Source organism: Biomphalaria glabrata, chromosome 12 (genome assembly GCF_947242115.1).
Source record: "Biomphalaria glabrata chromosome 12, xgBioGlab47.1, whole genome shotgun sequence".
NCBI lineage: Eukaryota > Metazoa > Mollusca > Gastropoda > Planorbidae > Biomphalaria > Biomphalaria glabrata.
This window is the reverse complement of record NC_074722.1, coordinates 21428199-21453471: the sequence shown is the minus strand read 5'-3', so window position 1 is coordinate 21453471 and position 25273 is coordinate 21428199. Positions and strand designations below refer to the sequence as shown.

At 31.8% G+C, this 25273-nt stretch overlaps 2 protein-coding genes and 2 long non-coding RNA genes across 22 annotated transcripts in view; 2 read left to right on the top strand and 2 right to left on the bottom strand.

Moving 5' to 3' along the window:
* The first annotated feature begins 1974 nt into the window (after positions 1-1974).
* On the top strand, positions 1975-5133 carry LOC129921968 (uncharacterized). The gene is made up of 3 exons (XR_008773891.1): positions 1975-2960; positions 4253-4320; positions 4651-5133. It is a non-coding gene; the product is annotated as an uncharacterized LOC129921968 (long non-coding RNA).
* Positions 3428-8792, bottom strand: LOC129921967 (uncharacterized). 2 transcript variants are annotated; one of them, XR_008773890.1, is made up of 4 exons: positions 8418-8792; positions 6989-8385; positions 6402-6511; positions 3428-5555 (listed from the first exon to the last, which is right to left on the bottom strand). It is a non-coding gene; the product is annotated as an uncharacterized LOC129921967 (long non-coding RNA). The 2 variants fall into 2 exon arrangements; XR_008773889.1 differs by having other exon boundaries at positions 6989-8792.
* Positions 8793-9685: 893 nt separating this feature from the next.
* Positions 9686-24491, top strand: LOC106067741 (uncharacterized). Of its 8 annotated transcripts, none has more exons than XR_008773885.1 (3): positions 9686-10348; positions 18928-18979; positions 19132-24491. XR_008773885.1 is itself a non-coding variant. In XM_056005394.1 (2 exons), the coding sequence occupies exon 1, from the start codon at positions 13751-13753 to the stop codon at positions 15428-15430; it is 1680 nt and encodes a 559-aa protein (XP_055861369.1). In that variant the 5' UTR covers positions 13465-13750; the 3' UTR covers positions 15431-15924; positions 18928-18967. The 8 variants fall into 8 exon arrangements, 1 of the variants encoding a protein (XP_055861369.1); XR_008773882.1 differs by lacking the exon at positions 9686-10348 and adding an exon at positions 10376-11546; XR_008773887.1 differs by lacking the exon at positions 9686-10348 and adding an exon at positions 11998-12052.
* Positions 24170-25273, bottom strand: part of LOC106067740 (phospholipase ABHD3-like) — a 101860-nt gene continuing 100756 nt past the window's right edge. For all 11 annotated transcript variants that reach the window (XM_056005408.1, XM_056005406.1, XM_056005407.1 and 8 more), the window contains one exon: positions 24170-24722. In XM_056005408.1, coding sequence (XP_055861383.1) covers positions 24550-24722 — 173 coding nt within the window. In that variant the 3' untranslated portion in view covers positions 24170-24549. The remainder of the gene's footprint in view (positions 24723-25273) is intronic.

Sequence of the window (25273 nt, the reverse complement as noted above, 5' to 3'; positions counted from 1 at the left end):
CAGAATCAATTAAATATCTATATGATTAAAACTTGTTATTGATAATTTTACCGATCTTTATATTATGTCTTTCCTCTGTTGGCCGATGGGTGGGGGCGAATACCTCTACTGCCCTTCCCACCTCAACCCTTTGAGTGTGTGGAAGAGCGATCCTACTTTTATAGAGAAAATTAGTTGAATTGATATATAAATTTTATATTATGTCGCTCCCCTTCTGGTATCTTGGCTGATTCGGTGGGGTAAGGGGGGGGGGCGATTGCATGTACTGCCCTCCACGCTCTAGCTCTCTGAGGGAGGGGGTTGTCCTATTTTTATAGTGGAATCATAGTGAACAAAATTAGTTGAATATCTATATAATATAAACTACGTGTTTTTTATGTGAACCCATTGTATATTATGTCGCACACACACTCTAATCTCAAATTTTGTGATTAGTAAATAAAAAAATAAAAAAGGGTTTTACCAGATGGGAGGGGCGATACATGCAATCACCTTTCCCCCATCGGACAAAGTAATACTTTTCTTTTTAAGAAATTACAAAATGAAAAAAAAATCTGTCACAAATATAATTTATATAAGCTATAAATTAAATTCTTATATCGAGTCGCCCCACCCTTATTGTTTAATGCCAAATGCAATCATTAGCAGAAATTATAAAAAGGAGCGAGGATTAATGGTTTTCACTCTACCACCCCTCCCCTTTCTAGACAGAGTTTATATAATTTCACATGACTTTATCATAATTATTTTAAGAAAAACTTTGCTTTGGAAAAGTTAGAATTCAAACGAAGTTTTTCAGTATAAGAATATCGATTGAGATGAGTTCTTAATCTAAATATGTGAGGTATCTGATCTTTTCAAGGAACAAATCGATTTTATTTACAACTAGCCTGACATTACCTGCGGCCTGCGGGCCTTAGTTTGTGTTTACTAATCTAGTGGATTGGATTTAGATGTATGTTAAACTTAGCTAATGATCCTTTCAATTTTTTCTATTTCGCTACGAAAATAAAAGTAGTTTTGCGAAAATGGGTTTACCCAAAGCCAATACATTCATATCTATTAAAAATGAAAGAAGCGATAGATGATTATGATAAAAAGTACAATTAAAACGGGTTTACCCGATTTGTTAAATGAATGGGATTATAAAATAGTCAGGACGTCTGAATTCGCAGATATATTGAACGAATTTATGTAAAAATGCTTTTGAAACACAAAATTGAAGGTTAATTATATTACGTAAATAGATCAATAGACTATCTTTTGTATTTTCATGTGTCAAAGTAAAAACCTATCTGCGCAAAGTGTACTTCTTAAAAGTAGATCTAGATCTAAATCCTTTCGATCTTTTCTCATGACAACATTGTAAACAAAGCCTAGATCCATAAAATACTAAAACTTTAATAGAGTTTGTCAACTTTTTTTTTTATTATGGCTACAATACATACACTACGATCTAAGTTGGTACCCAGAAACATTTCTGCCAAGTTTTATCAAGATTGGTCAAGCGGTTTTTATTTCTATTCGTAAAATACATACATACAAACGCCTCACATTCTACTTTATATAATAGATGTATTAAGGGCCTATAAATTCATATTAGAATATTTTTCAAGTACAACATTATTCAAAAGGTCCTTTTTTTAATAGGATGAATAATGAGCTTTGCGTCAGGAGAAGGCGTTTCTGCGGTGAAGAATGCAAGAAAACGCTTTTGGCGTCGGGGCTTCTCCCCGGACTCCCCTGATGAATAATGAGGTGTAGATGTCAGGAGAAGGCGTTTCTGCAGTGAAGAATGCAAGAAAACGCTTTTAGGAAAAAAAATCGCCCCCCCCCACTTCCAAAGTTCTGGATCCGCTCTTAACTTGAGCAGGTTACGTTTACAGGTACCAGCTCCCCCCCACCCCCAATAAGATTGGACCATACCCTATAAACAAAGCCCTATCGAAACCATTCTGGCGCGGTGTGGGTTAATAAGGTTTCATTTGGGTAGACCGCCCTACTTGCATTCGCCCCTATAAAAACGTTAACGGATCGGTGTAAGATTTTTGTTATCGGGCCGTTAACGTCTTTCCGCTTTACTGCCGGTGTGGGATTTCCCCAATCACGCCAGAATCAACATGACAAAGTCTTTATTATAAAATAGTTAAAGGTATTATGATGTTTTCTTTATTTAATATATTTTATTTTAATTATAAATTTGGCTTTGTATCACTTTTTAAAGTAATATTATGATTTATTTATTTATCAATTAGGGTTATATTGGTGAATTGCCCTAACTGGTCTGGCAAAGTTTTACCCTTGCCGGTCCAGTTCTGGAAATCCCCAATCAAAACGGCATTTTTCCCCCGCTGTACAAACTAAAAAAAAAAACAAAAGATAAAAACAAGTGAAAATGAAACTGAAAAAAAAAACACAGATGTTTAATTACATATAGAATCTTTAACCTCAGGAGAACATCTTGGATCTAGATTAAAAAAAAATTATCTAGATCTACATTTTTCATTTTATGCAGATTTTTTTTCGACCAATGAAAAAGAAGTATTCTATTTAGACCTACGTTCTTTTGTTTTAAGCGCGCAAAAAAATAATTAATGAAATCTCGTTCCAGCACTTTATTGTCTCATTGTTTCGGAATACATCGCGCCGATCACATATTCCTCGTATTTAATAGCGCTTATACCTAGACAATAGATCTAGACTTGGATTTTTTTTTTTACTCAACTTGTATTTAAAGTACAGGCATAGACTATATATTACATGGACTGCCAACTCTACGCACTAAGCCTATATTTTTCAATAAACAAGTCCCGTTCACGGAGGCGTCCTTGGTTGCGTGGTAAATTGACTTCCGGTAGATTTTCTTTTACGTATAAAGAAACCATTCTCGAAGATTTTTACCACCACTTTTACAGCAAATCATGAATGGAAACTGAATTGTTAAAGAAGATGTTACAGAGGTAAGTGTGCACAAATCAATTTCTGACTTAGATCTATAACTGTAAAGCTTTATAGCTGATTTTCTTAGCCAATATAGACTAATTAGCCAAGCCTGTATTTCGTGTATTTTCTTGTTTACGACATTGATTGAATTGAGGTTCTTGTGAGAGCATAGCCTCTCTCTATATATATATATATATATAAACCAAATAGTAAGACTTATTCAGAAGGATAACCCGGTAAATTTAGATCTATATGCTCTTACTATAATAGGCTAAAATGACCTTTCGTTTATAAGTTGTAAAAAAGTCCTATATTATGTGTAGGCCTAAAGTAAAAGTAATAAGTCTAGATGTAAAGTTTTCGCAGAGTTGAAAAATGTAAGAAAAGTATGTTTGGCATTTAGATGCTGTCGTTGATAAAATAGAAAAAGTACATTCTGTGATGTTTTATGGCAAGTTATTATAACACAGTGCAGGACAGGCCACTGTCCTGTTGCCTCATGTTTCTCACGGCTATGGCCAAATTTCGAATCCTGGTGCCCCCGTGCCTCATTTTCTGTTTGACTGCCCCAGACTTGCTGATCTCCGTCTCAACAGGTCAGAACCAAAAATTCTCGATCTGTATGGTGACATGTATGCACTACGCAATACAGCAGGGTTTCTGTCCAGGGCTTTTGCAAGAGAAGATTTGAGCCTTTCAAGCCCTCACTCAAATGGAGTTTGATGATGTTGACTTTTTATGCCCTTTTTTGTCTTGGTGAGAGTTATTGTAAGACTGAACTATTGACCTGCAGCTGTCGAAGTATTGACTAGCCTTTGTAATAATTACTGCGAAAGGTAGTGAGAGCAGCATGGTCGTCAAACATCAGTTCCCTAATCAGGTTATGTAGTTTCCTCGTTTTGGTCAAGCCAGTTTAAGAAGCCTTCCATCCGATCTACTGTGGATATATAGGGCCTACTCCATCTTCCAAGGCGCTATGAGAGTACAGACGAAACCATTCCGAATAGTGTTGATGGCCAAAACCCATCCTTGTTTTACCCTGCTCTTGATAGATAATACCGGTACCTAAAAGTCTTAGAGGAAGAACTGTCAAACTTTACAGTTCATATCATGTGAAGCTAACAGTAGTTTCAATAGCTTATTTGGACAGACAATTTTCACTAGTAAAAACCACTTCTGCTTAGTGTGAGCATATTGCTAAATGAAGTTCATATTTCTATTACTTTCTACTCAAGTCACCCAAGAGAAATTTTATTTAAAGCGAAAACTTTTTATAATGCATTTTTCGTTGTTTTTGTTTTTACTTAAGGAGCATACTACTTCCAAAAACCTGATTTGATTGTCACTAACTTTCAAATTAAAAGGGATCTATTACAAGTGAGATTTTTTTTTTACTTTCTCCAATAACATTGTGTTATCAATACATGTATCACTTTAAATTACTTGTAATTGTGAAATAATAGGTAAAAAATCTCCTTAAGTACATGTTATATTTAATCCTATGCATAAAATTTATTTACATAAAAAAAAATCATTAAAGCAGGCCTAATTGTAGAGAAAAAATTATTTCTTGTGATTGCATTGAAATCAACTTTAAAGATGCTGTCCATTGTTGTAACATAAAGTAGTCTTACATTTTTTAATTAGCAAATATATATATTTATAACATGTCTAAACTAGTTTGAATTTCTTTTCTTTTTTTCTCAGCTGCTCATGAATTTCGAGATTTTACAGCTAATAGAGGAACAAATTTTATCTGCTTCCACTTAGCCAAACAGCATGGAAATATGCTATTGTAATGAGTAGAAGATATTTGTCATTTAGAGTATCATGCAACAGCTAATTATCAGTCCACACATTTCAAGAATGAGGAAAAGAACAGTATAAGCTACATTCATTGATGCATTATTTATACAAAAATGTATAGTCAACCCAGTCATCACTCCATTTTTTTATGAAGCCAGTTACAGTTACCATGAAGGGATGAAATTTCAGATAATATTCTATTTATTTCATGAAATGAGAATAGGCCTACATCAGAAATTGAAATGGTCATCTTCAGTATTTAATGTTTCATCTAAAAATGATAATTATATTAATACATATTTGATGTACAAACAAATGAAAACCATTCAAACACTTTTTTTTTGTGAAGTATAGATGATTAAACTTGTAAGTGTCTGAACAATACTACATCGACATTAACTTATTATTATAGACTTTTTACAGGAATGTATCTTAAGCTGGACTGAAAGAGAAAGTTGCTATAATTTAAATAATAAAATTTAATAGTTTGAACATGTAACTAAAAATTGAATAATGCTAACATTTATTGACAAGTGAATATTGGTAATGATGTGCTTTCTATTTTAATAAGTCAATAATATTAGTAAGAACAATATTATCTTCACTTTCTTAATATTATAAACACAATATTTCCTGAAAAGATTTTTTTAAATTATAGAAATAATGCTCAAGTCTTCAGAAATGGTAGTTTTCAGAATCATCAAATCAAGGACAACATAGTATTCATGAACTTCCAGCTATCAGCAAGCTCCTAGTAGGTATTATGGAGCACATTCTCCTTCACAGGCACTGGACAAATTCTAGTACTTTTGATGGAATAGAAACAACATACATTAAATTCATAACAAGTCACCAATTCAATCTTAGTTTCATATAGTACCAAACTTCCATATGTTCAAGTCCTTTACGGATAAAATCAATTCTGAAAACATCTAACAAAACAGTTCCTTAAAAAGTATATTAGGAGTATAGTAAAGTATATTAGAGGTTTTACACAAAAAATGCTATGGGAACATATTATGAAACTAAAATATTACAAAAAAAAGGAATAGTATAATAATAACAATATTTAATCTTTGACATTATATTCAGTAATATTATGAAAATTTAATAAATGATTAAATGCACTTGAAAGTGAAGGGAACAGATTTTTACAAAAATTCAGGAAATTTTCTGCACAAGCATGCTGAGGTAACCCAAATAAAGAGAGTCATTGAATATTGTACTGAGTGTTTGAAACATAATTTTTTACTGCATACATTAAATTATAAACATATCTTTGCAAATTTAAAGGGAGAATTTGAAGACAGCTTTTATTCTTTTTGCACTAAGATAAAAGTATTAAATTTTAAGCTGCCCTACTTACTGGAAGGAGGCCTGGTGGCTTAGCGGTAAAGCGCTTGGCTTCCGAACCGGGGACCGGGGTTCAAATCCTGGTGAAGACTGGAATTTTTAATTTGAGTCTGAGTCCACTCAGCTCTAATGGGTACCTGACATTAGTTGGGGAAAGTAATGGCGGTTGGTCACTGTGCTGGCCACATGACACCCTCGTTAACCGTAGGCAACAGAATGGTCAGAAACAGATGATCTTTACATCATCTGCCCTATCGATCACAAGGTCTGAAAGGGAAACTACTTTTTTTTATACTTACTGGAAGTTTCGTAGGAAGAGTTTCTGGCATAACAAGTGAGTTTTGTGGCATTCATCCTATTGATAAACTCTTAGAAATAAGAAAGCATCATTTCTTCTTGAAATATACATCTGCGGAAAAGAAAAGAACAATTGCTTTTAATGTGAGCAATAATAAAATTCTAATTAAATTTAAAAAATCTCCAAAATATTTATAGTGACTTAGTTCAAAGAATTATGTAAAGACTTTCTTTAAGCATTTTCTCAACTCATCTGACATCCTTTTCCACCAAGATAACTGGTTAATCTGTACTTCTAATTGAGAATTGTTGCATAATATATTTAATTCTTATGCAAGAAAGTATAATTTGAAGGAAAACACCTTAGATAACAAAAGAGTGGTATTGGCCTGCATGAGAAAATTATCACTTTAGAAATACCCTGCACAGGCTGGAGGGAATATAATATGTTTTATTTACAACATAACAACAATATTGTGTAAATATTCACCTATAAGTTAGCTTTAAATAAAATAGCACATGGATTCTTACAATTAAAATAGACTTACATAACGTTTAAAAATAAATGATTAATTACTTAAAAACTTACTGTTAAATTTATTTATACAGCTTCTGGCACTGTGTGAAAACTCCTTTGAAAACAATAAGAGCATTTTGTGGCAGTATCTGGGTAAATACTTGATTCCACACATTGAATGGTAGCAATTAGAGCCCTTTGGGTACCTTTCAACATCCTTTGTGTACTTCTTTGGTAGTTAAGAGAAAAGTTAAGATCTAGATCTACAGTGAATAAATAGCACAATTTGGTACCTATTGCCTACTAGAATATGTGAGAATAATGAAAAACGAAAATAGAACCAATTAGAATGTCTAGTCCAATCTAGTACAGTTGTTTATATCTAGGCAAGATATGAGTTGTGATCAAAAGAGCTAGATCTAGTACATGAGTAGGGCCTATGTTAATGGGCATGGCTGTAGATAGTAGTATTGCTCATCAGAAACATTAAATCTGTAGTGTATAATCAGTGTATAAATCACAAATGGGAATAGATCTAGATACAGATTCTAGATCTTATAACTTTGACTTTGTCTTTATTATAAGTATAAGAGTCTAGGTCTATTATTATCATATAAAATATAGATATAAACTAGATATAGATTAGAGTCGTTAGTAAAGATAAAGTAGATCTTCAAATAGTTTAAAGAACGATCTGTGACACTGTGAGCCAAGCACTTCCATTCATGATTCACATATATAGTAGTTTATTTATTTCGGACATTACATGAATTCGGACATTCGCTGTTTTTTTGTGGTCATTAAATAATTATTTTATTTTAATATGTATTATAAAACTAGCGCGCTGTATAATGTGCTTGTCCATTTTCCAATGATTCTGACCCAATTTCCTTCCATTTAGCCATCTTTTTATGTAAGAAAAACGAATTTCAAATTAGTTAGTCAGGTTGTTGTTTTTTCCTATGTTACCCGGATGACTTTACCTCTTCCTAGAGTTAAGACTATATTTTTTTATTTTCTAAGTCTATACTAATGAGCCCGGCAATAATTATTCTGTTTTTGGAGCTAATTTATTTGATTCATAAGCCAAGTTTTCTAATTCCATACCAAAAAAAAATTAATACGGTGTCCGAATCAAATTACGATTTTCTTACCAAAATTTATTTCGGACAGCCAGTTTTGGACATCAATAAAATGATCTTATATTATATTTGTTCGTTTGTTGTTATTATTTTTAAATAGAGAATAAATGGGCAAATGTTTGGAGTGAGCTTGGTACATTGAATGAAGTTAAATGCTTAGATCTAGACCTACTAGATAGATCTAGATTTATATAGAGAGAATATAGAGGATTCAGTTAGGCAAGAATGGCTATCGTAACCTATAGGGGCCTACTATACTACAAAAGATCATCTGTATTAGAAATTTATTAAATTAATAAACAAAAAAAACACAAACATTCAACACATCTAATCATGCAAACCCCAAACATTCAACACACATAAAATAAACAAACATAAAATAAGTCTAAAGGTCGGTGCAGAAATCACTATTCCAGTGACCTAATTTTGGTAGAATAAGTGTGTTCATATTTTTATTTTTTTGTGTTCGTATTTATGCATAGTTTGAAAACATCGTTATGATTTCATGTGATGGGCTATGCCTGAGGATCTTAAAATTTAGTTAATGTTAATATAGAATTAAAATCTGAGTTTATTGATGCCTAAATATAGAGACTGTCCGAAATAAATTATTGTGTCCGGAATCAAATAATGTGGGTCAAATGTGTCTGAATTAAATGAAAACACACGGCGTCTTTGACCTTAAATATAATAACAAATATAGGTTTGGGGAACAAATATAAGTAGTCATCCTTATTCACCTCTAACTAAAGAAGATTTTGATACGTCATTTTCTTTTCTATGTCAAACCATTGTCAAATAATGCGCTGTCAAAGTCAAACTTTCAAATTTGGGCCTATACTCCTATAGGTGTCCGAATAGCATAAACTACTCTATATGAAGAAGCTAAGGCTAAGGCGCCTAAGCCTAAGTAAGACGAAGTTTAAGTTAACAAGTCAGATTAAAATTAATCATCATGATCAAGGTAAGATGAAGCTGAACATCTAGACTTGAAATTATCCTAGATCTAGTCTAGAGTCAACTAGAGCTAGATTCTATATCTTCATTCTCTGGGTTTATCAGACACACAAAGATGATGAATCTAGATCTAGAGACTCGACGTTCATAATATTTTTAGTCATAATTTTGTTAAGAGTACTATAGGCATAGCCAGATTTTTTATAAAAACAAATTATTATTTTACAAACTTAAAAATGGGCATTTACATAAATAGTGTTTAGTGTTCTATTATATATATATATATATATATATATATATATATATATATATATATATATATATATATATATATATATATATATATATATATATATATAGTAGTGTAGTAGTGTGTTGTGTGTAAGTTCGTATTTGTAGATAAAGTTTATAGCCATAGCCATAGGTCACTACATCTGGGTGAAAGTCTACATGTTTATGTGTACAATCACTTTCTAGTGAAGTAGAGCCTAATGATTCTAAAATTTTATTGGGCGAATATATTCGAAATATCAGATCTTTTTATAGCTTTTAGAAGAATTGGATTTTATTTGGGATTCTAGTTAGTTAAAAAAAAAACACTAAAAACTTGAAGGCCGAAATTTTTATGCAGATTTTTCAGTTAGTCATACATACATCGTTGATTTTTTTTTATGGTTGATTTTCCATTACTATAGATAAAAATGCACATTATCTTGAAATTAAAATCAAATTGAATAAAAAAAATATTTGTAGATCTGAACAAAAGTTGGTAAAGATGTAAGATTGTATGCTTATTGACTCACTATATTGTTATTTTATTTAGACTGACTCATTCACAGACTTAACTTAGGCCTATATCACCCATTATATACAAAATTAATAAATGACACTCTCAGAAATGTATTGACTCTTTCAGTAAATCGCTTATCACATTTAAAATATACATTGTAAAAATAATGATAATAATTATCAAATGTGATGAAAAAAAAAGAAAAACAAATAATCCAAACTGGCAGCACCAATTAGCAGACAATTAATGTCGTAAACAAGAATACACGAAATACAGGCTCTATATTGGCTAAGAAAATCAGTTACAAAGCTTTATAGTCATAGATCTAAGTCACAAATTGATTTGTGCACACTTACCTCTGTAACATCGTGTATATGACAATTAAGTTTCCATTTATTATTTGCTGTAAAAGTGATGGTAAAAATCTTCGGGAATAGTTTCTTTTATATATAACAAATTCTACCGGAAGTCAATTTACCACGCAACCAAGGACGCCTCGGTGAATGGAACTTATGCTTAGTTTCCTTAGTGTTGGCAGTCCATGTAATATATAGTATACTAGACATATGTTACCCGCGACCCGCGGGTCTTTATTTGCGCATTACTGTCGATATAGTCACTGAGAGTGTTTTGTAAACAATTAAACGAAATAATAATGTAATAAGTAAAGCGAATGTGTCAATGTAAAAATAGTGTGAATGAAGCTATCAAATCAAAATAGCTAATAGGCTTAAATCCATTTTTTAAAATTAAAACATTTGCTTTTGAATAATCTAGTGGATTGGATTTAGATGTATGTTAAACGTAGCTAATGATCCTTTCACGTTATTTCTCTTTCACTACGAAAATAAAATTAGTTTTGCGAAAATGGTTTACCCGAAGTCGATACATTCTTATCTATTAAAAACGAAAAGAGCGATAGCTTTGTTAAATAAATGGGATTATAAAGTGAACAATTAAACGAAATAATTTTTAGTACGCGATTCATGAATGAATATAGATCTAGGCCTATCTCAACTCGGCTTCGCAGCTGTCGTAAACGAATGTAGCTTTAGAAAACCAAATTTGAATGTTTATTTGATCAAAATATGAAATGAATGGACTTTAATTAATATGTTTATGTGTTAAAGTATAAAACTATCCGTGCGAAGAGAAGTTTTATCATCTTAGAGTTGAATTAGAGTTTTAGATCTAGGGATGGGATTATAAAGTAAACAATTAAACGAATTAATTTTTAGTACTCGATTCATTACGGTATTGTCTAATGAAAGAATGTTCGTCAGGAAATTTGTAGTCACAGATGTCAGGAACTAATTAATGTAAAAAATGCTTTTGAAACACAAAATTGAAGGTTAATTTTATTATATAATGAAATCAATGGATCTTCTTTTGTATTTTCATGTGTCAAAGTAAAAAACTATCTGCGCAAAGTGTATTTCTTAAAATTAGATCTAGGTCTAAATCCTTTCTATCTTTTCTCATGTCAACATTGTAGACATGGCCTAGATCCATAAAATACTATAGCTGTAATAGAGTCGGACAACATTATTTTTTTTTTTAGGGTCTTACGTTTGTTTTAGGGCTACAATACATACACTACGGTCTAAGTTGGTACCCAAGGAACATTCCTGCCTAGTTTTATCAAGATTGGTCAAGCGGTTTTGATGTCTATAAGTAACATACATACATACATACATACCCCTCACATTCTACTTTATAATATAGATAGTCTATGGTACAGGTAAGCCAGTTGTAAAGGCCGAAATATCATTTTAATTTCTTGTAAATATGCCTCACACCAACATTTTAGGCAAATTAAATTAGTAATTTAAAGTAAAATAAATTAGTAGGATCTAGCTAGATCTAATTAAAGTTCAAATCGTTTTTATTCTAGATCTAGAATTGTGACTTTGAGTTAATTTTTAAATATCTAAGATTTTTCTAGACCTAGATTTTTTTATTATAAGTATTATGGCGATTATTATTTGAATTCAAATTAATGGTCTAGATTGTTTATTATTATCTAGATCTAGTGATGGAAACTAAACTAAAATTTTTTAGTTAAACTAAAACTAAGTTTGAACTAAAAAAAAGTAATTAAACTTTTAGTTAATTACAAATTGAAAAAATTAGTTAAACTAAACTAAGAAACTTTAGTTAAACTTATACTAACTATTTTGACCTTTTTTAAGGACGGAACAGCCAAACATGAAAAATGTAAAGCACAACCAATCTCTTTAGCAAAATGTAATAAACATTTATTTGTGCACATGAAAAAAGATTTAAATGTCTTTATGGGATAGATGTAGATCTTAATAGAATCACTAGAATGATACTGTTATAGAAAGAAATTAGAAGTAATTGTCCAAGTTCTAATAAAAGTTACCTTTAGAAGTAGGCCTAATGATAAAACTGCATGTTGATTCTCTAACTAACTCTAGATTCTAGAATATTCTGGATCTAATATCTTCTACAAACGAAATGATCAGAAATATAATCTGGATCTAGAATTAGATCTAGCTACTAGAACTAGATCAAATAATTAATATTTTAATATAAAAATAATCTAGAGAAATACTAGTTAGGGCCTACTACTACTACTACTAGATCTAAAATCTAGATAGAGTCTAGTAGATATCTTAGTAACTCTAGATCTAGAGATTTTAGATTATTATAATTATAACTAGATATGGGTATTAAGATCTATAGTATAGTAGACTATATACTCTAGTAGATAATACTAGATCTAGATCTAATAGATCTAGATAGTAGATATAAGAATATAAGACAATATAAGAATAATTATAATAGAAGTAGATGTAGATCTAGTGTAGATTTAGTTAATTTACTATTAGATCTAGTATAGTGACGACTATTAGGCCTATTAGTATCATAGTCATTATAGATCTATCATCTATGCATCTTAGGACACTTAGGTCGTAGTATAATAAGTAATCTAGATATAGCCTATCTAGATCTAATCTAGACTGTTATTCTAGAATATTAGAATCTCTAAAGTAATAGATCTATAGTCTACTAAAGTAAAGTAATATAGATTTCAATTAATAGAATAAATAGATCTATATTATTGACTTATAATTTTAAATTTACATCTAGATCTAAGACTAAGACTACTAAGAGTTAGACTCTACTTAAGACTAAGAGACTAAAATAATAAAATATAGACTATTATGACTATAGATCTAATAGTAGTCGACATTTCTTTTAGATCTATAGTTAAGCAAAATTCTTTGCCTGCAGCTATAGAGTTATAGAGGGACACACTGCATGGTGTTTAATAAAAAGCAGCAAAATGTAGATCTATAGAAGCAAGGAATTATCAGGATTTATCAAGCAGCGAAACTTGCTAGAAATATAATGAACACGTTTATTTTTCTCGCCTTTCAAATACCTTGAATTGGCGGGAATAGCGACCAATTTTTTTTAGTTAAACTAAAAGTTAGCAACTTTTTAGTTAACTTTTGCCCATCACTATCTAGATCTAATAAAAATCTAATCTAGATGTATATTATAGTCTATAGATTAGAATAATCTTGTACTAATATTAGAAGATATTACGTCATTGTTTGTTGTTTATGTTTTATGCGAAAGCAAAGAATCGGACGGAAATAAAAGTGAGTTATATATGTCTACCTTGATAAAGACAGTCTCGTTATTATCATTATTAAATAGTAACATCTACAGTAATTTATTATTAATCTGTGACAACAGAACATGGTGTCAGAAGTGTTTTCAGATCTTGTGTCAGATCTGGTGTTAGATTAGGTGTTAAATCTAGTGTCACATTGCTTTAAAGTGCTGGTAACAGGTAGATCTCTAGATCTAGTGGTTTCTAAATTGCTAAAAGTACATTTTATTTGTGGTGTCGTTAGTTCATGTTGTTAGATCTAGATCTAGACATAGAATCTAGAATCTGTACGAATAATGGAATTATTCGATCCTCCTAAACCGTTGTCACTAGACGGTAATCTATCTGAAAGATGGAAAAAATGGAGACAAAGTTTTGAACTGTTTATGGTTGCCACTGAAAAAAATACGAAGCCCGAGCCAGTGAAGAAAGCTTTATTGTTACACCTGATCGGTGAACCCGCTCGAGACATCTACAATACTTTTCAAGTATGTGAAGATGAGACTGTAGACAAAGTAATTGAAAGGTTTCAGAATCATTTTTTGCCTAAGTCCAACACTGTGTATGACAGATTTAAATTCTTTTCAAGAAAGCAGAAAGACGGAGAAACGTTTGAACAGTATTATACTGAGTTAAAGAATTTGGCAAAAGAATGCAAGTTTGACAACCTTCGAGATGAACTCATCAGAGATCGATTGGTATGTGGCATACAGTCGGATCGAGTGAAAGAGAGACTTCTGAGAGATGTAGACTTAACTTTAGAGAAAGCAGCAAGCATAATTCGTGCTGACGAGCATACCCAGAACCAAATGATAGATATGAAAGGACTACATGTGGATGCTGCTAATAAATTAAAGAAGACCGAAGATAGAAAGCCAGTCAAAACCTCACAGGGAAAAATGGCAAAGAATCATGTAACAAGTTTCATTAGTGATTGCAGATCTTGTGGTGGATCTCATGGAAAATACAATTGCCCAGCATTTGGACAGACATGCCGAAAATGTAAAAAGAGAAATCATTTCGCTGTAAAATGTCGTTCGAAACACTTCAAAGCTGTGAAGGAAAAATTGCTACCTCATGCTGTACCAGACAGACCATGGAAAAAGGTTGCGACAGATTTGTTTGAATGGCGAAACAATGACTATTTGCTTGTTGTGGACTATTTCTCCAAATATCCTGAAATAAAACGACTAGAGAACAAAACAGCAGAATGTGTTATCAGGGCAATGAAAGGTATTTTTGCTAGACATGGCATACCAGAAGAAATAGTGAGCGACAATATGCCATTCAATAGCTATCAATATAGAGAGTTTGCTTCTGAATGGGGTTTCAAGATAACAACATCAAGTCCCAGGTACCCTCAATCAAATGGACAAAGTGAGGTGTATGTTGGTATCGTAAAGCAGATATTCAACAAAGCATACAAAAGTGGGAAAGATCCATATCTCGCTATGCTCGAGTATAGAAATACTCCGATAAGCGGACTGCTTTATTCGCCATCACAACTGCTGATGAGTAGAAGACTCAGGGACATCATTCCAACTGATCCCAAACTATTGAAACCATCGGTAGCTGAAAATGCAGAGACATTACTCAACGAACGACAGAGGAAAAGCAAAGTGAAATACGATTCAAAAGCAAGGTTACCTAAAGACTACTCTGTCGGGGAGAAGGTGAGAGTTCGTCTAGGACAAACATGGCAGAAAGCAGTCGTCATTAAGAAACATCCATCACCCAGATCTTACATCATAAAGACAAATGATGGGAAAACATACAGACGAAATCAACGGTTTTTAAACAAGAGCTACGAAGAAGACATCTCTGGGTACTATGATACAGACGAAGACAATGAACAGCAAACTGTTAGAACAAACAAAACAGACAATTATAAACCAACATCTAGAGAACTTGCTGTGCCGGTCAAGACAACCAGAAGTGGTCGAGTTGTCAAAATTCCTTGTAAATATAAGTATTAAGAACTTTAAAAGGAAGGATGTGATAATAGCTTCAAAAGGAAAGATGTACTAATATTAGAAGATACCCTATAAACATGCCCATTACGGCCCAGTATCAGTTTTAATTAGGGTTATCCTCCTTTGCCCTAATTGCAGCCCTAAATAGCCCAAATCCGCCCTAATGGGCGCGCATACCGTTTGCACATTGGCGTCATTAGGTTCCCATAAGGGACCAATACGGGCTACCCTAATCGTGCCAATATCGGCCCAGAATGGGTAAACCCACTTCCGGATTCATTGGGGATTTCCAGAATCGCGCCCTAATCAAGCCCATACTAGCCCCAATGGTTTAGTAACTGAGATTTTCATTGGGGTTTAATTAGGGATAACCCTTATTGTGCCAATATCGGTCCGATGCTGGCCTGAATGGTTTAGTAACTGAAATATTTAATATATTACGTCATTGTTTGTTGTTTATGTTTTATGCGAAAGCAAAGAATCGGACAGAAATAAAAGTGAGTTATATATGTCTACCTTGATAAAGACAGTCTCGTTATTATCATTATTAAATAGTAACGTCTACAGTAATTTATTATTAATCTGTGACAACAGAACACATCTCGTGTTGTGAAGTAGATCTAAATGTAATAAAATGATTTATTGATCTAGAATCTATATACGTCTAGATCAATTATAAAAAAAAATAATCTAATAAAATTAGATCTAAAAAATATAATTATAATAAAATATTTAATAAACAAATTTTTAATCTAGATTTAGTTGTGAAATAAACTTTACTTTGGAACTTGATTAAGTGAAATTTAGTCTAAGATTATCTAGAGCCTAGATCTTGATTCGAGTTAATCTAGTCACTCAGTTCTAGAAATGTCTAGATGTAGATTTAGATCTAGATTATAATATAGTTTATAGTTATAGTTCTAGACTCTTTAATATAGAATAGAGAGTCAACTTCTATTACAACTTAGACAAAATCGAACTGTCCAGAATTATGTTCAATCAAATTATAGGTCTCCAGAGTCTGTCATTCCTAATAACATAGACATAGTTGATGACCAATCACAATCTCCTGATATAGCACCTTTGATAGATTTAAATTTTTCATTTGAATCAAATGACAATGATGCAAGAAATGTTTCTGCAAATATGCCTAGTTTAGATAGTGATGATCTTGAGAATATTTCTTTTAGTTTTTTCGAAAGCAAGGAAAATGGGTCTATGATTGATTTTGATTCTATTTATAATTCATCGGAGTCAGAAGATGATTCAGATAGTAATGATGATTTTAAATTAGTCCTCAAAAGGTGGGCGTTAAATAACCGAATAACCCACAATGCTTTAAAAGACTTGCTTTTGGTTTTGAGAAGGTTCACCCATTTTGACTTACCTATAGATCCTCGTATTTTGCCGGGTACAAAAGTAGTAGAAGGCATAAAAGAAAAAACAGGCGGGCTTTATTATCACTTTGGTGTTAGCAATGGCCTAAATCAGCTTTTAAAAGAAAATCCTGAACTAATGGCTTCAAATACAGTTTATCTCCAAATAAATATTGATGGTTTGCCGTTGTTTAAGAGTAATTCTTTGCAGTTGTGGCCAATTTTAGGTTTGATTTTGCAGTCTAATGCTCCATATACAGAGCCATTGTCATAGGTGTATTTTCTGGGAATAAAAAACCAACTGATGTTAATGAGTTTTTAAAAGGATTTGTGGATGAAATGCTAGTTTTATCAAAAGATGGTTTAAATTTTAATGGGCATCATTTAAATGTTACAATTAAAAAAAATAAATATTTGTGACACTCCTGCTCGCTCTTTTGTTAAATGTGTTAAATCCCACAATGGTTACTCTGGTTGTGACAAATGTATTACAGAGGGTACATACATGGAAGGTAGGATGACCTTTCCTGATTTAAAAGCATCCCTCAGAAATGATATGTTTGATGAAAAGCTTGATGAAGAGCATCATAGGGGTGATTCTATTCTTTCTTCTTTAGGATTAGGTATGGTTTCAGCTTTTCCATTAGATTACATGCATTTAATATGTCTTGGTATTATGAAAAAATTGCTTTCATACTGGACAAAAGGGCCACTTAATGTTCGAATAGGGCGTCAGATGAAATGTGCGATAGATACGTCATTATTGTCTTTTTGTACCTTATATACCAAAAGAATTTTCGCAAAAGCCAAGGTCCTTGGTAGAATTAGATAGGTGGAAGGCAACTGAATTAAGATTGTTTTTATTGTATGCTGGACCTGTTATTGTTGTAAATTCTTTATCAGAAGTTGTGCAAAAACTTTTTATTATTTTCTTCAGCAATACATATTCTAGTAAGTCCATCGCTCTGTCAGAAATATGCTGATTATGCTCAACAACTTTTAGTATCATTTATCAGTCATTCTTCTAATCTTTATGGTCCATCATCAGTTGTTAATAATATGCTTGCTGTTATTCATTTACCAGAAGATGTAAAGCGTTTTGGTTCACTAGATAATTTTTCCGCCTTTCCATTTCAAAACTTTCTTGGCAGGTTAAAATGATTAATTAGAAAACCAAGTTTCCCACTTTCTCAGTTAGTTTCTAGATTGTTGGAATTGAAGCATATGCCACATTTTCCTACATTTGAAACCCCTAGTTTGCATCAGAAATTTGGTCTTAAAAAGGAACATTCTAATGGCCCATTAGTTGCTGGAGAGATGTGCGTTTCCTGTTCTCAGTTTAAATAAGCAACTATCAATAATATTTTGATTGGTATAGGTTTAGCTGACTCTTGTGTACAGATTGAAAAAAAAAGTTGTATTATAAAAAAATATAATTTTACATGCAGATAAGGTATATGTAACTTATACATTTTTTTCAAGCTGTAAAAGTTTTTTCTTATATCCATTAGATTCTTCTCTATTGGATATTTTTGTTGTTTCTGATGTTGACAAACATCTTAATATAGCTAGTGCAGAATCCATAACTTGCAAATATGTTAGACTACCATATAAAAATAAACATGTAGTTTTTCCGTTAAGGCACACTTTGTGCAAATAGAATCAGCATCATGTCAATCATGTCTGATCTGGTAGGCTGTTATAGATCTATAATACTAATAGTTAAAGTTTTATTAAAGAAATAAATTCATACTTCTTGACTAAATTTTCAGTCTTAAAAACACCTACAATATGCTTCAAAAGGAAATTAATGTAATTTTTAAAGTTTTGACAGTCAAAATATATAACTTAAATAATTTTTCTCTGGGTTGCTAATAAATTCTAGACATAAAAATTAATTAAGCCTACACATGTGAAAATGTATTTTAACTAATTAATTTGTAAACTGAATTTTTATGGGTTAATTGGGTACAAGTAAAAATCAATATTATAATATAATCTAATATTTCTTAAGATGTATATATAGAATATTTACATTTTATGTAGAAATAAATTAAGCTAGGAGCAGAAAATGTATGTTGTAACCAGACATATTTATCAAACACTAATTTAATTATTGTCTAGAATGTGGGCTGTGGTGACAGGCAAGGTGGTCGACGTAGAAGACTGGAGACAGGTATGGCTTTTTTATTAGCTTTTGTCTTTAGATTACTTTATTATATTATTAGATTTATTGATGCTTTAGCTTTAAATTTCCTTGTAAATTCCTTTTTGTGAGTAAATGTATATATGCAAAAACAAGTATTTTCCTAATCTTTTTTTTTTCAGATGCTGTTGGAGAGTTGGTCTGGCATGGTGACAGCCAGGCAATGGGTACAGCCTCTGCTTCTTCTGTTTCATTGAAATTAGCCACAGACCACATTCTAGACAATTATTAAATTAGTGCTTAATAAATATGTATGGTTACAACATTCGTTTTCTGCTCCTAGCCTAATTTTTTAAATGACTTTTTTTCAACGTTTATAATTAAATTTATTTTTAAAATTGTTATTTTCTGTTGTAGATGAATAATTTTGTAAAAATAATTATTACTTTTTTATTATGTATACAATTTTTTATTTTTGTGCAAAACATTTTTTTATTCAGTTATTAAAATTTTACATTTTCTTTTTTTTTTTTGTACATTAATATTTTATTGTATCCTTGATGATTGTAAGCTTTAAATATGTAAATATTTATAATTAACTTTTTATTTTTAACTTTATTTTTATTGTCTTAAATTAGAGGTTATGTTTATTACGCACACTGATATAGGTGTATTTCTATTTTATTATATTAAATACTATTTTTGTTTGTGTCCAAAGTTTTTTTTTCCTGTATTTTTTTAAAATCTCAGTCAAAATTTCTAATTTAATAGTTTGATGAAAATAGTAGTTTTTCTTAAATGAGACATAACTTTTAACATTACATTTTTTTTTCTATTTTACTGTTATTTTTGTGTCTCGCATACATTAAAAAAATTTTTTCACTGTTTAATTAAATTTTGTATTAGCTTTATTAAGTTCGAATTTTATAATACAAGTTTTATTTGATTCTGGCATCATCATTTTTTAATAATAAATAAATCTTTAAAATGAATTACATTTTATTTTTTATTTCATTTTTATACTTGGTATGAGTGTGAAATACATCAATTCAACCTGTGTTTAGAAATAATATAATAAAAAAAAATTAACACTTCATTGTATGTTTTATAAAAGTGCATCAGGAAACCTAATAAAACCTTAATTTTAATTACTATTTAATAATTAAAAGTATGGAACAAGTGTTCTAAGTGCAGTAAAGTATCAAAGGTTATCCCTAACTAAACCATAAGGACTAATACCGATAATGGCACAATAAGGGTTATCCCCAATTGAGCCCTAATAAATATTTCAATTACTAAACCATTGGGGCCAGCATCGGCATGAAATTGGCCCAATAAGGGTTATCCCCAATTGAGCCTTAATGAATATTTCATTTACTAAACCATTTTGCTTTTAGGCACATCGGCACAATTTAGGCCATGTCGTGCCTGGAGTCCCTTAAGGACTACTCTCTCTCTAAACAACAAGGGCCAAATTCTATACAGTCATATCATTAAAATCAAGGGCTATTCACAGTTAAAATAGTAAAGGTAGTAAAAATTTAATTATTTTGTAAAAATCTAATGTAAATAGTACATGTTCACAAATTCATAAATCAGATCTTCGTAGACAACCCCACCTCCCGGATAAAGCCCAGTACCTTCCCAGGGTCGACATTATCAAATAGTGTTTTTAAGTTAGTGGTTCTAAAATATTTCTCCCTGACATCCTGGTATCTGGGGCAATCAACGAGGATATGTTCCACGGTGAGGCGAGAGTCACAGTACTCACAAAGTGGAGCTCCTCTCTCTTCAGTACAAAAGAGTGCGTGATGTAGGTGTGGCCAATCCTAAGTCTGGACATGGTCGTGCTACCACGCCTTGTCACCCTTAGATGTGGGCCGCCACCTGACATCCGCCACAATCTGCCTGAGTTTATTGTCAGTCTCAGCCTCCCATTGGTTCTGCCACTCTCGATAGGTGGCAGAGGCAATACTTTGTCTCAGGTCCGAGCAGGGAATTTGGGTTCCTGACACGGCATGATTTAGGGCTTTCTTTGCTTCTCTGTCTGCGGCTTCGTTTCCCTCAATGCCAATATGGGAGGTGACATCCCTATGGTCGGCTGTTATTTGGTCCAAACAGCTTCAGGCTCTTATGTACCAATGGGATGTCAGTCTTCATCCGCCCCAAAGCTTGCAACGCAGATTTGGAGTCGGAGCAGATTATAAATTTCCTCCTTTCTGATGCTTTAACGGCCATAAGTGCAAGTGATATTGCATGCTGTTCGGCCGTAAAGATGGAGAAGCCATCGGGGAGTCTACTGCATTGCAAGCTTTTTCATTCTTATATCCATGGGGAGTTCTCCAGCCTCCACATGAAGACTTGGGATAGGTGATGTACGAAACGCACCGAGACAGAGACGCAGGGCAGCATTTTGTATTGGTTCCAGTATTTTTAGATAAGACTTCCTTGCCGCTCCATATATTATGGATCCGTAGTCGTAGCTTGGATCAAATTAGACTCCGATATAGCAGTAGCAAGGTATCTCTGTCTGCTCCCCAGTCCGTATGCCCTAGTCCGTATGTCTGAGTACTCTAAGTATGTTTAATGACTTTTGGCATATCTTCTTAAGTTCCTTAATGTGTGGGAGAAAATTATATTTGGAATCTAGGGTGAGGCCTAAAAATTTTGTAGTTTTCACGACAGGGATCTTCTTTTTGTGTATAAATATTTCAGGGTCTGGGTGGAGTTTATAGTGGAATTGTGAGTTGTGCAGCAGATGGTCTCTGAAAGAAGGCCGCGGGGTAGGCCTACACGTTTAAGGCCCAGAAGAGTTCCCTTGTAGAAGACAGACGTAGAAGACCAAAAAAATCTTAAATAGACCCTAGACAACTAATATCAGGTACTCATTAGAGCTGCGAAATAAAAAAAAAATCAGTCTTTACCAGGATTCTAACCCGGAATCTCTGGTTCGGTAGCCAAGCGCTTTACCGCTCAGCCATTGTGCCTCCTGTATATTTCAATATGTCCCCAAAACGATTCATTGAATAAAAGATTCTGTTGGTAAAAGCAGTATCTACATAGCTAAAGACTTAAGTAGAGTCCTAATTGTTGTTGTTTAATGCCACGTATTGGTTGATTTTCTATGAAGATGAACAAACCCATTTTGAAATTGTGGTGATAGGTATGAGTAGTTCTTGGCGTTATCATTACGCAAAAAATGAATTGATAGAAGTGACAAACTTAAATAACCATATTTTTTTTTTAAGCATTTGTAACGAATGCATGTGTAGAAGTATTTTGTAGATATTTTAGTTAGGTTATACATACTAATGTTATTTGTAAAATGTTATTATTGAATACATTGTATTTACACGTCTGTATTTCTATGTTATTTTCATGGAAAAGGGGGGGGGGCGCCATGCCTACCTTGCCCCGGCACACGTTTTGCACAAAAACGCCTCTGTTGTAGATCTATCCAAATCTAGATGTCGGTATGATTGATAACATGTAAATAATTATCGCTTCTCTAACACTACTGTTGTGACACGGTTACTATGTGTGGTCAACCGTGACACACGGTCAAGTGTTGGGTACTGGAGAGTTAGGGGACTTGTGGGAAGTCACGAGAGTGTTGTAAACAAGAAGAAGGAAGTCATCTAGTGGAGTTGTTTTGTATATAATGTTAGCCTGGTATATATGTTATGTTGAAATGCTTCACAATTAAAAGGCACTTTATACTTAAAGAGACTTGTTTCTTCACAACTACTATTTTAGCTATGAATGGACCTTATTTTTAATAACTTAGCTGTATAACATATATTAAGCTCTTGGGCTATAAAGGGGAAATAACCCTTGAGGGATTATGGGCACGACATGGTCTCAATTTTGCTGAAAACCCAAAATATCTAATACAGATTTATTATTTGAATTATTCAATGTTCATTATTTAGATCTAGATCTAATAATCAAAACATTGTTACAGAATAGTTAAGTTGGATTAGTAGGCCAATATAGTTCTGGATTTCATTTATGACTTATCAGCTGCTTCATAAGGAAATAACCCCTTGTAGGCCTAATAAGTGCTTTATAGACATATAATAACGAATGCATGAATCCGGAATCCAAACCGCGAATCTATTAATGACATTAAAGTTATCAATGAAAAAGTCTGAAAATGTGGAATAGTTTTTTAGTGTTGATGAAATAATGAAGGTACATTTGTAAATCTTTTATCTTGTCAATAAATAATAAATATAGTTTTTTTTAATAAGGACATAGATATACTTATAATGCTTTTCATTAACCGATTTCTCCCCAATGATAAAAACAATTCACTGCATAACCTAGACAAAGAGAAACTTCACAGGTGTCCAAGCTAATAAAAGTTTTATTTAGAGTTGCTAATTGATAAAATAAAAATAATATGATTAAAAAAATCATTCTTGGCCTTGTTATACAGCCGTTTTTATTAATAAGTGAAGAGGATGCTATAGAGAAGATTTAAAATAAAAGTATTACTATCAACAAAACTTGTTCAAGCTGGTAAGCTTATTATTGTGTAAATAAAAAGTAATTCTATGTAGTTCTTTTGATTTTTAATTATTAGCTTAGCATTTATCATGCAGTTTGCATAAATAGACAAATATCACAAAAATGTCAATGTCTACAATTCCACAATAACACAAGAATAAACAACCACAAAAATATCTAAAAAAAAATAATTTAAGAAACACAATTTTTAAAAATTTATAAATAATAAACAATGAAGATTATTTTTTAAACAAATGAATGCCTGTTTCAACAGGCAATATCATAATGCATTAATACATCCATTCATTTACATTTATCAACCTAATGATTTAAACCATTTCTAAGAAATCCAAGAAATACACAATGAAGATGTGGGTCAAGTTAAAAGTTCCATAACATAGATTTAGATATAAATGTACAATTAAATCATTTTCTGATTTAGCAAAATGGAATGATACAAAAAAGTAAGTGAAATAAAAGCACTCCATTGTATTTCTACATCTAATTTTATGTACTTAATAGTAACAATTTTAAAATTATATCCTGATTTTTTTGATTTACAGAAGTACTTTGAAATATTTTATAAAAGAGAGAGAGACCACATCAAATGCTGATCTCCCTCTAGTTTATTTATACCTCTATTATTATTTTAAAAAAATGGATAGTTTTATTCTATCCTTATTTTTTTCAAAAGCCTCAGTAATTCTGTTGTTTTTTTTTCTAACCTAGCCTACAACATTTTAAAATAAGTAGTTTAAAAGTGAACTGAATTATATTTAACTTCAAAACTGTAAAAAAAGAAGTTACAAGAGAACGAAAGCAAAGACAAACACAAAAACTCTTTTGTTCCCCTGGCAATCAAATCATTAAATACAATTGAACTATCTGATATAAAGATTTCACATGTAAATTTAGAGTGTGTCTCGTGTGAATGTATATTTTGGTTTTCTATAGTTATGTTTTATTTGGTGTAATGCATAAATTGTAAGACAAATTGTGTTATGTTTAATAAAGGTTATTATTATTATTATTAATTTTGTTTGTCAATATAAGTATGTTTATAAACGTTTTTCTAATTAATGATGATGTCAATCACTTTTTAAACCATGTTCAAACATACCAGACACAAACTGCTGGAACCATCTGTACATGTAGCTTCTGTCACTGGGAAAAGTGCCTTCTAGAAATCCAATATGGCCACCACAGGCTGTCTTTACTATAGCAATGTTTTCATTCTCTTCAGCCTCCTTCATGGGTATAGCTAAATAGATATTTTAGAGTAGAAATGATTCATATCATGCATATTTAATTTTCATAATTAAAACCATTACCAAACCAGATATCTAGCTGAAATAAGATAACGCAAATGAGAAAACAAAACATAAGTTAAAGATTTTATTTATAATGACAAAGAATACATACATATATTAAACATAAATGAATAGCAGCACCAGGGACCAGGTTTTTAAGAGAGAAAGTAGTGATTTAAATATTACGAAAATAAGGGACTGCGCCGACCAAGGCTCGAACCAGTGACCCTAGAAATGACACCGCTGCCTAGCGACAGCGCACTAAGCAAACTTAACCTCTAGACCATCGGAATGTCTAAAAAACCATTTTTCTGGTCCTTCTGCTATTCATTTATGTTTAATATATGTTGTTTTTGTATCACATTTGTTTCAGCACCTAGCTTCAACTCTATATTAATGACAAAGAAGAAGAAAAACAGTGCAGAAGCATTTTTCATTTATTTTAATTAAATTTCTTTTAACTAAACATTAAAAAGGAGAAGTGAAAATATTATATATTCTA